The 14312-nt window shown below is 35.0% G+C and overlaps 1 protein-coding gene across 1 annotated transcript; it reads left to right on the top strand.

The window, feature by feature from the left end:
* The first annotated feature begins 824 nt into the window (after nt 1-824).
* On the top strand, nt 825-2030 carry LOC149246437 (xyloglucan endotransglucosylase protein 2-like). The gene is made up of 4 exons (XM_089455691.1): nt 825-1011; nt 1102-1202; nt 1294-1487; nt 1628-2030. The coding sequence occupies exons 1-4, from the start codon at nt 825-827 to the stop codon at nt 2028-2030; spliced, it is 885 nt and encodes a 294-aa protein (XP_089311817.1).
* Nucleotides 2031-14312: the final 12282 nt, after the last annotated feature.

Below are 14312 nucleotides of genomic sequence, written 5' to 3'. Positions count from 1 at the left end.
GGAAATTCTGGCCATATTTTGAAAAAAATGGTTGGAATTTGTGTAAATCCAAGTAAAAGCTATCAAAATTCATAATTTTAGGCACCTTAGAAGTTTTTGATGGTGTTGAATCTATTTCCAGCATCAAAAACATGATTCAAACACTAGCTTTACAAGATTTTTTGATTTTTTTTTGCCCAATTAGGACCACTTTTGGCAGTAGGGGCAATTCTTAGGCCTCCGTAGACTACTGCTTTTGAATATACAAATGGATTCAAGACTCTGAAAAACACTGAGACACTTATTTTACAAATTAAACAACTTAAACTTAACCTTTTAAAAAAATTACCAAATTTTGATTAAAAATAACCTAAAAAATATGATAAAAATGTGATTTCTTCGCCTATATCTACTATCAAATGGTTAGTGATCACTGATCCGTTACAGTTTATTAATTATTGAATTTCATCGACTACGGTGCACAAAGGTTACCGTTTTTGATTATTGAATGTAATCCACTACCCTGCACAAGCAGATCTTGAAAGGTGAGACTGCGATCTGTTTTTAATAAATGAAGAGAAGAAGGATTCATGGCCATGATGCATGTTGTGAATGTGAATGCAATTAAGAAAAATAACTTAGAAACTAGAAACCACACCTGTCACCCACCCCTAATTCTCCCTCTTGCTGCTATAAAACCCCATTCTTCACCCTACATTTCCCGGTTGTGTGTTGGGGTGTGCACTCTACCAGTCCATCCTCTACACATAGCTTTATTTTTGGGTACCATCGATATCGTCTGAACATAACTTCATTTTCGGGTATCATCAATAGTGTCTGAACTGATGGCGACCATCCAGTTTTTGGGTCTCTTTTTCACTCTCCTACTCGCTTGTGGAGCCACAGCTGCCACCTCTAAAAGGCCAGTGACTCTGCCCTTTGACAACAATTTCATAGCTAGTTGGGGTGTGGACCACATCAAACAATTTGATGGTGGGCGACAGATTAATCTTCTTCTCAACAAACAGCATGGTAAGTTATTACCCATTCTATTTCTTCCTGCGTCATTTATCTTTATCAGTCTCTGGAATAACAAAGTTACATGAAAAATGAGATTAACAGGTGCTGGGTTCGAATCCAAAGGAGAATATTTGTTTGGGCACTTCAGCATGCAGATCAAGCTGGTTCAGGGTGATTCCGCTGGCACTGTCACCACCTTTTATGTGAGTACTTGATAATAATATTTGGGCTTTTATGTTTGGCTAAATCTGCTTCTGCCTACTTATGTATCTATATTTGTTTTGGCGCGGATAGCTTTCTTCCCAGACGGCTGAGCACGATGAAATAGACTTCGAATTCTTGGGCAACAAGTCAGGGGAACCCTATATTCTTCAGACCAATGTGTTTACAGGCGGGAAGGGTGAGAGAGAGCATCGCATATATCTCTGGTTCGACCCCACCAAGGATTACCATTCCTACTCTGTGCTCTGGAACAAGTACCAAATTGTGTAAGCCCCCAGATTCGATCCCGTGACATTCTCATTATTTTTGTTTAAACCAGAAACAGGGCAAAATGTATTATGCAATTTTAGAAAGAACCTGGCTCTTAGCTGAATATTGTTTGGTGTGGTCTGTTTTTTGTGCGCAGATTTTTTGTAGACCAGGTACCTATCCGCGTGTTCAAGAACCGCCAGGACCTCGGCTTGGGGTACCCAATAAACCAGGCGATGAAGGTCCATTCGAGCCTGTGGAATGGGGAAAACTGGGCCACTCGAGGGGGTCTGGAGAAAACCGACTGGACCAAGGCGCCCTTCATTGCATCGTTCAGAGAATTCCATGTCGATGCCTGCGAGGCTTCTTCTCCGCAATCGTTGTGCGCTATGCAGGCGTCGCGGTCGTGGGATCAGGTGAAGTTCAGAGACCTGGATAGGCGGCAATGGCGATTCTTGAAATGGGTGAGGAAGCACTACACCATCTACAATTACTGCACTGACGCACAGAGAAACAAGAAAATGCCTCCAGAATGTGTTCGCGATGGTGATAATATGTAGAGAGCGATTACTAAGAGTTATTACTAATTATAATAATCCCCGCCATGGGTGGCCTGTTCGATCTTTACTACTAGAAATTATGAATGTTTTGTAGTAGCGATTTTGCTATTTCTGGTTTTTTGATACCATAACTTTGGTTACAGACGTTCAAATTTCCCATGGTATATAGCTTTGCATTATAATTTCATTGGCAGATAGCTTTTGATTGCATGTAATGCCATGGTATTTACGCTCCATTATTTGATGGGTGTGAATGTATACATGAATTAGGGTTTTGAAAAATTCCTAAGTATTTGATTTGCATCCATGTATAAATGGAATTATGCTTTTGGAATTTTTTTTAGGGTATTTGATTTGAGTGAATGTACATGGGAATTACCGTTTTGAAATTTTTTGTATTGGATTTGGATGAATATATATATATGGAATTAGGATTTTGAAAATTTTTTAAGTTATTTGATTTGGGTGAATGTATATATAGAATTAGGGTTATGAAAAATTTTCAAGGTATTTGATTTGCATGAATGTATATATAGAATTAGGGTTTTGAAAAATTCTCAAGATATTTGATTTGCATGAATGTATATATGGAATCAGGGTTTTGAAAAATTCTCATGCTATTTGATTTGGGTGAATGTATATGTGGAATTAGGGTTTTGAAAAATTCTCAAGCTATTTGATTTCGGTGAATGTATATATGGAATTAGGGTTTTGAAAAATTCTTAGGGTATTTGACTTGCCTATATATGGAATTAGGTTTTGAAAAATTCTTAAGGTATTTTATTTGGGTGAATGTATATACGGAATTAGGGTTTTGAATTTTTTTAAGGTATTTGATTTGTGTGAATGTATATATGGAATTAGGGTTTTGAAAAATTCTCAAGGTATTTGATTTGCTTGAATGTATATATGGAATTAGGGTTTTGAAAAGTTCTCAAGTTATCTCATTTGGGTGAATGAATATATGGAATTAGGGTTTTGAAAAATTCTTATGCTATTTGATTTGATTTGCGTACCGCAGAAAATAAATCTCCATTTAACAGCAAAGGAGATCCTTCTTCTACGACTATTTTCAAAAGAACGAACACAATAGATCGCGAAGCTAAGACACCAATGTCCCAAGAACCAGAAGAGATGAAGGAAATACAAGATAAAGGAAGTTGGAAGACTGTAGAGAAAAAAAAGAAAGCTACAACACCAATCTCACCAAGAAAGACGAAGTCAAGTAAAAATTAAGAAAATTGTAGGTCCGATAGACCAATTTGGTCTCAGTGGACGTTAACCATCATCATCATCATCATCATATATGGAATTAGGGTTTTGAAAAATTCTTAAGGTATTTGGTTTGTGTAATGATTAAATTTATGATTATAATTGATTACTATTAAAATTCAAAAAAAAAATTGAAAATGATTACCAACAAACCCTTCAAAACATAAAATTATTGGACTAAGTTTAATTAAATTTATGTAATGTGTAAATTAAAAAAAAAATAGTTTATTAAATAATATTATATTAAAAGTAAAACTTTGTTTTCAAAATCACATTATAATAAAAATAAAATAAATTATTTTTCAAAGAGTTTTTCATAAAAACTTAGAAAAATAATAAATAATAAAATAAATCTAAAATTATTAAAAAAATTAAGAAATTTAATTTATTTAATTTATTTGAGAAAAATAATTTATTTTTTGAAGGAGAATATTTAATCATATATATGTTTACTTTTACTTTTAATAATTAATAAAACAAATTTAAAATTTGATAAAATTAAATGAAAATTTAAATTATTTTTATTTATCTACCCTTAATCAAATTTTATCTTAAATGAACTATATATGTGTGGGGAATGGCCACGATATCACTCTAAAATGCGATAATAACCTAAAAAAAAAAAGATTGCAAAAAGTAAGCATAAGGATATGCTCTCTTTAGTACTTTGGATATGGTAAACATTTTGGATATGGTAAACATTTTAGTTATTTGTTATTTTTTTGAATCTTGTTACAATTTTCAAGAAAGTATTTATTTTTTGTTACCTATATATATAGCCCCAAAAAATATCATAATTTAGTTGTCAAATTAGTAGTGTGGATAACTATCATTGGTAATTTAGTTGTCAAATTAGTAGTGAGGATAACTATCATTGACTTCTATCAGCTAATGCATGTTGACTCATCATCTTTATTCAAGGAAAACCATGCCACCTAGAATTACAAGCTGGAAATGGACATGTGTTTTATTTTCTAACATAAGAGAATAATAATTAATGAGAATATTGTGTTAAAATAGTTAATTCTCTCACAAATATGTTAGAGGCTAACATGAGAGATTAACCTCTAACTCTCAGGGAAAACAATTAATTAGTTATGCCTAAGAAGTAAAAATGAAGAAAAAAGGAAAAACTTTCGTTGTCATTTTTTTTGGATACTATGAAAAGGGTGTACTACCTCACAAAGAGAGAAAGTCCCACAGAGTACCACAGTAGAAACAAGGTGGGAGAGAAATTCCCTACATTGGAGTTTGGATAAACACAATATCTATTTTACCCTTACTAGTGGGAAAAAAGACTCGTAAACCCAAGGAAATGTTTGCACGACACTACATACGTTGTGGAGAACACAACTCCAAATCTTTTGAAATTGTTTACTTGATAATTAGAGAGAAGGCTCGTGGAAAACTACCTATAGAAGAAAGTTCATGTTTGGGAGAATCGTGGAAGGGAATGGGGTTTGAACCGAGGTTGAACGTTTGAATCCCTCCAAAGAGCATATTTTCCACTAGGGTTTTGAGATGTTGGTCATGGGTTTTGAAGGATAAGTCTCAAGGAACAACCATGATTTCTTGGTTATATATATATATATATATATATATATATATATATATATATATATATATATATAACCATAGTGAATATTGTTTCTTTGAATACCTAGAAAGAACATGTTTTCCACTAGAGTTTCAAGATGTTGGTCATGGTGGGAGAGAAAGTCCCTACATTGGAGTTTGGATGAGATTTTGTGGGAGATAAACACAATATCTATTTTGCCCTTACTAGTGGGAAAAAAGACTCGTAAACCCAAGGAAATGTTTGCACGACACTACATACGTTGTGGAGAACACAACTCCAAATCTTTTGAAATTGTTTACTTGATAATTAGAGAGAAGGCTCGTGGAAAACTACCTATAGAAGACAGTTCATGTTTGGGAGAATCGTGGAAGGGAATGGGGTTTGAACCGAGGTTGAACCTTTGAATCCCTCAAAAGAACATATTTTCCACTAGGGTTTTGAGATGTTGGTCATGGGTTTTGAAGGATAAGTCTGAAGGAACAACCATGATTTCTTGGTTGTATATATATATATATATATAACCATAGTGAATATTGTTTCCTTGAATACCTAGAAAGAACATGTTTTCCACTAGAGTTTCAAGATGTTGGTCATGGGTTCTAAAGGATAAGTCTCAAGGAACAATCATGATTTCCTGGTTACACATAACCAGGGAGCCCTAAACTAATGAACAATCAAACTAAAGGCACGTGTGTGTGTGTGTATTACAACTGTGGTGAATATTGTTTGTTTTTATGCATAAGAAAACATACAAAACATGTGCATGCAAATTAATAAATAGAGGTAATATCAAACAATTAAGTATTGAGTATTACTGACTGAGCATGAAGGTAAATATAAGAATAATTTTTTTTTTCATTATCATAAGTGGTCAAGATTATATATATATATCTATATATATATATATATATATATATATATATATATAGATATAGATATATATATATATATATATTTTACAACCGTAGTGAATATTGTTTATTTATATGCATAAGAAAAACATACAAAACATGTGCATGCAAATTAATAAGTAAAGGTAATATCAAACAATTAAGTATTGAGTATTATTGACATGAAGGTAAATAGAAGAGTCTTCTTCTTCTTCTTCTTCTTCTTTTATTTTTTATTTTATTTTATTTTATCATAAGTGGTCAAGATTATTATTTAAATTATCACAAGAATTTAATTAGAGGGGTTTCTTTATATATATTACACACATAAAGAAATAATATGTTTTCGACTACTAGTCACAAGAATGATTTCATTTCAAAAAACAATGTCACGAAGGGCCTAAGAATTTTAATACTAAAAATCATGCACAAAAAATCATTATTATCAACACCGAAATGGTATAAAAGTCTATGCAATTTTCTAAAAAAAAAAATTGTTCTAGGTATGCAAACCCTAACCGACGAGGTTCTTTCGAGAGTAAAAATAATTACATAAATATACGGTCCAACTACTTGAGTTATAATACAGTGCATGGGACCATGATTTTAATGTTAAAAATGGAAGATCAGACTTATATTCTGAAGCTAAAAGCTCACAGGTGAGCAAGCTTTACCTCTAGATTGCACAAAGCAGAGAATGCTCTATTCAATTAATCATAAAATCGAAAATATATAAGTTACATCATTGACTGCCCAAACCCCACAACACTCTATTTAATCAATCATAAAATGAGAAATATATAAGTTACATCATTTTAGGGAGATTAGAATTGACACATAGAAAATAGGAAATAATCCATATTTAGGGACACTCATACACCAAATAAAAAACTCTCTCCAATAATACAATATTCTCCATTAATTTCAACACACCCCCCTAATGGAGAAAGGGTTCACGTGTACTCCTAACATTTCCTTAAACATTTCAAATTTAATCCTCCCAAGGGGTTTGGTAAAAACATTTTCTGCATTATCACAAGTATTATAATATTTAACAAGAATTTCATTAAACTGAATCTTCTCTCTAACAAAGTGAAACTGAGTATCATTATGCTTTGTGTTTTTGTGAAACATAGGATTGCTCACGAGAGTAATGGAGCTTTGATTGTCACATCTGATTACTATTGCATGTTTTTGTTCTTCTCCAGCATCATGGAGAAGTCTCCTAAACCAAATAGCCTCACATGTGGCTTCACGCATTTCCTGATACTCCTCTTCTACAAAAGATAAGTAAACAAAACTTCGCTTCTTGCTACTCCAAGAAAATACCCCACACCCAATATTGAAAGCATAACCTGTTATGGATCTTCTGTCATCGAGGTTTCCTACCGAGTCTGAATTTGAAAAACCTGTCAAATTAACATCGGAAAGATCAGTGTACTTAATACCAAAATCAATGATTCCTTGAAGGTATCTCAAGACACCTTTTGCTGCTACCTAGTGGTTCTCAAGAGGTTTTGACATGAATTGAATTAACACACTGACTGAGAATGCTAAATCTAGTCTAGTAAAATAAATTAGACTCCCAACTAACTGCCTATGCAATGTGGCATCCACCTCTTTGGAATCATCCTCCATTCGAAGTTTAAGATTCTGTTGTAAAGGAACTCAGGCAACTTTGTACTGCTCCTTTCTAAAACTTTTTAATAACCCAATCACATACTTCCCTTGACTGAGAAAAGTTTGCCCAGAGGCCCTCCAAACTTCTAGACCCAAAAAATAATAGAATTCATCGAGGTCTTTCATTTGAAAAACTTACGACATTTTCACTTTGATTTATTTAATCAATACATCAACATTTCCTGTGATAATTAGATTATCTACATATAAAGAAATAAAAAAGAATTCCTCATTTCATGAAACACAGTATAAAAATTTGGGTCATTTTTTCTCCTCTTATAACTATGCTGGAGGAAAAATGAATCAATTTTTTCATACCACAACTTTGGTTCTTATTTTAAGCCATATAATGTTTTCTTTAACTTGAGAACAAATGTTCCTGCCCTTGTTTGATCAACCCTTCAGGTTGTTTTAACTAAACTTGTCCTTTCAATTCTCCATTTAAAAATGTAGACTTCACAACTAGTTGTTGTAGACTCCAATGGTGTTTTGTAGCTAAAGATATCAACATTCTAATAAACATAGTTACCGATCAAATGAGAACTATTACCTCAATATGGGTACTCAAGCCCAAAAATCCTTAAAAAAACATGGTTTTACAACCAAAAAATAAAAAATGTTGATTCTGTATCACCTTTTTATTTTTATTTTTATTTATTTATTTTTTATTTTAATTTTTAAATTTTTAATTTTTTTAAATTTATTTATTTATTTTTAATTTTTTAATTTATTTATTTATTTTATTTTTTTTATTTTTTTTTTCAGAGTAAATTTTCGATATTTCTTAAAAATAATAGTAAAAAACAATAAAAGCCATTTTGTTTGGTGAAAAAAACACCTTGAAATAAAAAAGTGTTGATGTGAGAATAACGTCTTTTTTTTTACGGTACATTTTCAACATTTTTTAATAATGACGTTAAAAATAAAATATTATGACTCTAAAAAACTTTAAATTTCCAACGATTTTCAAGCATGACATTGGTTAGCGCTCGAATCTGCCTCAGGCTAAGGAAGGAAAAACTTGAGGCCACATCAAACCAAGCTCAGCCTCGTAGCTAGCCCTGCGAGGACAGGAGAGGGTTCTCTCCGGGTCTATCTCGGCAAAAGGTTTTCAAATGGGTTGAGATGACCGATAAGGAATATTGATTTTAGGCTAGTAGATGGATAGGAAGGTTTGATTTAAAATTTTTGAGGTTTTGTTGGAGAAAAGGGAAAGGCAATTTTGGGTGCGGGGATGAGACACAGTTTTTTGCAGAGGTCTATTTGGGGCAAGGTAGGCAATCGTCTTGATGCTTTTAAAGGAAATGAATGGGTAGATCTGACTGGTGAGGAGCTAAGGAGAGCAAGAAGCTTTCAAGGATTCTCCTTAAACAGATGAAAACATGGAAATTCAAACCAATCCAAAGGCAAAGCATAACAATTTATGGATTCTACCTTAACACTTCATTTGTTTAATTGCAGAATATGAGAGAAGGAAAATGATACACATAACAACTTACAATAACAGAGAGAAGCACACCATCAACACATAAAGCCACATGGATCCCAAACAGTGCTGCAAAACCCTGGTCTTTCCTTAGCCAAAAATGCAGAGATAGAATGTACAATAGAGTGCCAAGCTTTTCCTAAGAGTCCAACCCTTGCTACTGACTAAAAATTTACATCATATAGATCATGCCAACTTATTCCCTAACCTATAGGGGTCGAGCTCCTCCTTCTAGGAGCTGTTTCAACCAATTCTAAACAAGGAACTGAAAACTAGGTAGTCAAACAACTAACCCCTATATGCTAGGAAACTGATTCATTCATTAAATTTTCACTCTTTGGTGAATGAATCTTCTAAAACAAGTAACTTAGTGCCAAAATTACATCATATACATCAAATTACATCAAGGAAAACCAAAAATCACATCAATAGGTGAAACTGGTCATGAAATTCTGAGCTGGAAGGTGAAAAATTGACCAAAATCCTCTATGCGCAGTGCACATTTCAGACCGATTTTGAGGCACTTCCTGGCATCCAAATTGAGCTCAAGATAGCTCGTTGGAATGCCCTGGATGTCTACTTTCCAACACAAGTGGAATTTACCAATTTGGAGCTCATTTGCCCCCTCAAAACTGCATTCTCCCAGAGGTACTTCCTGTTGTTGCAAAAGGTGGCAACAAGGTGGTTTTCATGGTGTTTTTGGGCCTTTTGACCATCCAGAACTTGATGAAATGCTTCAGCAAATAACTGACCATGCGTAACTTATCATGAAAAACCCAAAAATACAAAGTTTTCCTCCAGCAAGTGTCCCAATCAAAAGCGAGCGCGCGGGCGCGCTGCTCATATAGACAAAAAACCTGTTTTTGGGACCAAAAATTTCAAAATGACAAAAATTTCTCCGGATTCGCTCAAATTCAGAGTGAAGACCCTCCATCATGTGTTATGCTCAGCTAGCGAAGCTTCAGCCAAAACTCGAAGTGGATCCGACCTCTTTCGCCGTTTTAGTGCTTGGCTCAACCTCCTTTTCAAAATCTTCATTTTTGCTTTGTTGACATGCATGCGAGCCCAATAATGATGTTTCATGTGACGGAGCATGTCTTTATCTCTATTAGCCATCACCAACAACTTATCTAAGTGGATGTTGACCCTCTCAAGCCAAATCTCCCGGTCAGCTTCTACCTCCTGCTCAATGGGTGTCATCTCATGTATATGCCTTCGGGCAGCCTGTCGGTCTTCACAAATGTGTCAGAGCTCCATAAGTGTGTGTTGATATAGGTGTGTTAAAGTCCAAAATTCAATGCATACTCAAAACGCAAATATGTTTACCAAAGCATCATACAAACCAAGCCATAATGGTAATGCTCTGTTTCAATGAATTGGCATAAAACAGTCACTGTTTGACAAATGGACAAAATATAATGTGTACCCTTTGCAATGTTGACTAGAGTTTACAAATGAGTATGGGACTGGTTTTCATCAATGGAGGATGAGAAATTTTCACCAAACCACCCACATGTCCTTTAAAAAACCCTTAAGGAATGATTTTGACATGAACATAGGGTTTCATTTTTCAAGACCCAATACATAAAATTTCCCATCTTGAAACACACTTCAAACATTATAACATTGACTCAGCAGCAATGAAATACCTACTTGCAAGTTTTGGAGTGGATTTGGTAAAATCTGGTCGCATGAACAAATTTTTCTTGGTGTTGTAACCCAGTGCGCAGCGCACAAACCCAACGCGCAGCGCACCTCTATGTGGGTAGTGAAATTTGGATGAGGCTTTTGGAGGCCTTACCGATGTCGAAATCAGGCATAGGATAGCTCGTTGGAAAGGTATTTGAGTCTAACTTCCAACGCAATTTTAATTTTTCAATTTGGAGTTAATTTTCCCTATCAAAAATCAAATCTCCCAATACTGGTCAAAATGTGCCAAATGAGGCTGCCTCAAGAAAGAGTGTTGTTGCAGTCAGCTTTTGAATGCCTTCCTCAATTCCAAATTGAGCTCATGATAGCTCATTGGCAAGATAATTGTGTCTAGTTATCCTTTGACGTATCAAGAAAGTTATTTGGCCAACCAAGCTAGGAGAAAAATTTATTTTCCCAAGGTCACTTCAGAGGTGCATCAATTCTCCTGAGGCGATTGTATTTTTGACATTTATCCAAAACCATTATACCTGTGTAAAAAGTGAAGGAGGATTTTCTTCCTTGGCATGTTGTGAACAAAAACCTCTCTCAGTTTTCCAAAATGCATCTATTATTGCTCTGAAACATCATTTTAGTGAAACCTATCCCGATGAGTGGAACAAGGGAATTGTCGAAATGAAGTGAAATGAAGGGGATAGGGGGCTTCTAAATTCTTGAGGAAATTTTTGGGAGTAAGGAGGGATGCTAGGAAGCAGGGGAAAGTGGAATATTAGAGATCGAGTAAGGGGAAGGGGTCCAAAAGGGCAAAACACAGGCCTAGCCTAGAAAATTGCCAAGTTGTGGCAAGAAACTAGGGTTTGTGGAAAAATGAGGAATTTGGGGAATCTAAGTGATGGGAAGTGTTTAATAAGGTACATGAAGGATAAGGGAAGGTGTATGAACATCTGGATACACGTTTTGCTAATTATTTGACCATCCAAGAGAAATTACCTCCAAAACCCTAGGAGAGGGAAATGGACCTTACCAAGGCACAACTGAAGCATGAATAAGCTATAAAATGACTCAATGGAACTTGACATGATGATAAAAACCATATGAATGATGATAGACTCAGCTAAATAGTGACATAGAATGACATTTGGGCAACTTTGAAAAGAGTGAAAGCAAACCTTAGACCTAATGCCTAGTGACCAAATTTGGCTTGAAGACTCTTTGAAATGACAAAATTGACCTTGACACCTTAAAATCACTTTGTAAGAACATATTTGATCACTAGAGGAAGGCTACAAAGGCTGACACTAACATTGGCTCCAATGGGGATGGTAGCTCCTTGGAGGTGCCAAGAACGACAGATCTTTGGAAGAGCTAGACAGTGCCTTCATCCATTGGGAAATGGAGTCAAAAACTCAAGCTGAAATGCATGACTGAAAACCGAGACAAACTAACTTAACAACAAGACTGAAAATTGATTCAAAAATGACTCATGACTCAACTAAAAACTGACGCGATACTTAAACACAACCGACAAACTGAAAATGATGCTCAAAGGGGAGCTTATTCATCACAACCTACTCTAATAGTTTCATTCATCACTTGATCAAGTGAAATGAAACAACCAGTGCAACCAAGTAAGTATTCCATCTACTGTTCGAATTTTACGCAAGTGCTCACTTATGAAAAACAAGAGAGAACTACTGAAAGGCAACTCCCATGATAACTTAGAAACAGATCCGTTGAATTATATGAATTCTCCATCCGCCTCCAAAAACACTGCATAAGGATCTTGAAATTCAAGCACACTGGAACTTAGCTCATCGAATGGATTACTTCTCTTTTCCTCATACCATGAATACAAACTTTGATTTGAGCCTTGTGACGAGACCTCTTCTAAAAATGACAAAGAAACCGGTTGCCGGATCAAGTTTGTATCAATACACGTTTCAAGCTCACATATAGTCAATGGAGAGAGACTTTGACTGCAAACTTCATCCTAAACATCAACTATTGGATCATGAAAAACTTGAAAAGACTGCTGCAACCCATTTTCTATTGGTTCCAATGTGATTACATGATTGCTTACATGCTGCTCATTCTTCACTGAAGATGTACTATGCAAAGTACCCTTCAAAAACTGAAATGATTCAAAACAGAAAGGTAGGGAACCTTCTTGTATCATTTGATCATATGTGTCAGCTTCCATGCCTTCATCTGCAACTTGAAAATCAATGGCATTCGAGGGCTGCAAAGCTGAATATGAGAAGTCTTGAACAAGGTTTTCATTACTCTCAAGATGGTCCAGATCAAGACTTGTTGACAATTGATTTCTGATTGCATGGAAGTTGCCTATGATGAACTGACATGAATCAAAACAAAAAGGAAAAGATCCTTCACTTAATTCAAAATTTGCTGCACTTTCCTCGTCACTTTCATAGCTGATATGTGATGGCTGAACATTGTATTCGAGCTGCTAAAAATGAACTTCTTCCTCCCACAAACTAGCTGCTTGTTCGTCTGTAATAGTAGCTTCTGTTTGGAGAACATAATCATCATCATACTGATCAAACTGAGGCAAATCGTCAGTATAAAAGACATCATCAAGCATACATGTCATATCAATAGATCTCTCTTCTCCAAGGTGATCTACAAAACAATCATTATCAGATCTATGACAACTAGGGTAAGAAACAAAATGTTTTGGATCAACAACTTTTTCTTCTTCAATCAGCGAGCCATGAGCTTGAACATCATAATAATTCCTTGCGTTGATCTTGTCCATGATCTTTTCCACTGCACTTACCAAAATGTCAAGTTTCACCTCTAGAGATGTTGATTCCTCCGGATCTATGTTTTTCATCTCTTCTTCTTTCAACCTTGCCCTTCGGATGAGCAGATGAGCCTCTACATTTACTGCACCGTTTTGCATCTCATGAAGTGTTGCAATATCCCTTTCTCTTAGCTGAAACTCCATCTTCGGATCAAAGGCACCTAGATAGTGCAAGAGAGCAGATCTAGGAGGAGGCCTTATATCAATTGGGATCGAATAATAAACTTGATTAAATCTGGTTGAAAATTGTTGTACTGTCTCCCCTGGCAATCTTTTTAACTAGTTATACTCTTCTACAATCAAGAAAAGGTTCTGCCCGATCATCCACCTGTCGAGAAAAACTTTGACGAACTGCCAAAAATCTGAGATGCTCGTATCAGGCAGGGCTTTGAACCAACTCTTCACTTTAGCTTGCAAAGAAAGAGCAAAAAGCCTAATACTGACATCTTCTGCATCAACTTCAAAAAGATCTAGAAAAGACTCAAAATTCTGCACATGTTGTTCAGCGTTGACATTCTTGCTTTCGCCATCAAACCTCGGAAAGTATAGATCATATTTTTTGGGGAAAGCATGAAGAAAAGAAGGTAAAACAAGAGGTTTATACCAATCTAGAATTTTACAAGGTGTAAGGGTATGTACAACAGGTATAGAATCAGTCTTGGTCTCTTGAGGTTCATCAATTTGAAGATGGTCATCACAAAATTCGAAAAAAGGATCCTGATCAAGCTCAAAGGCATGCAAATCTTTGGTATTCACAATCTTCAAAGGGAAAGAATCAACTGCAGGCCGAGGATCTCTTCTCAAATACAATATACTTTGCAAAGCCTTCTTGACATTCTTGGGAAAAGAGAAGAAATAATTTATGACAAAGAACAAAATGTCTTGGATGAAATTCCAACTT

The sequence above is a fragment of the Pinus tabuliformis genome, chromosome 7 (assembly GCF_031772625.1).
Source record: "Pinus tabuliformis cultivar Carrire ecotype Pingquan chromosome 7, CPIR1, whole genome shotgun sequence".
NCBI lineage: Eukaryota > Viridiplantae > Streptophyta > Pinopsida > Pinales > Pinaceae > Pinus > Pinus tabuliformis.
Note: the sequence above shows the minus strand (reverse complement) of the source record. Positions and strands in the feature narration are given on the sequence as shown.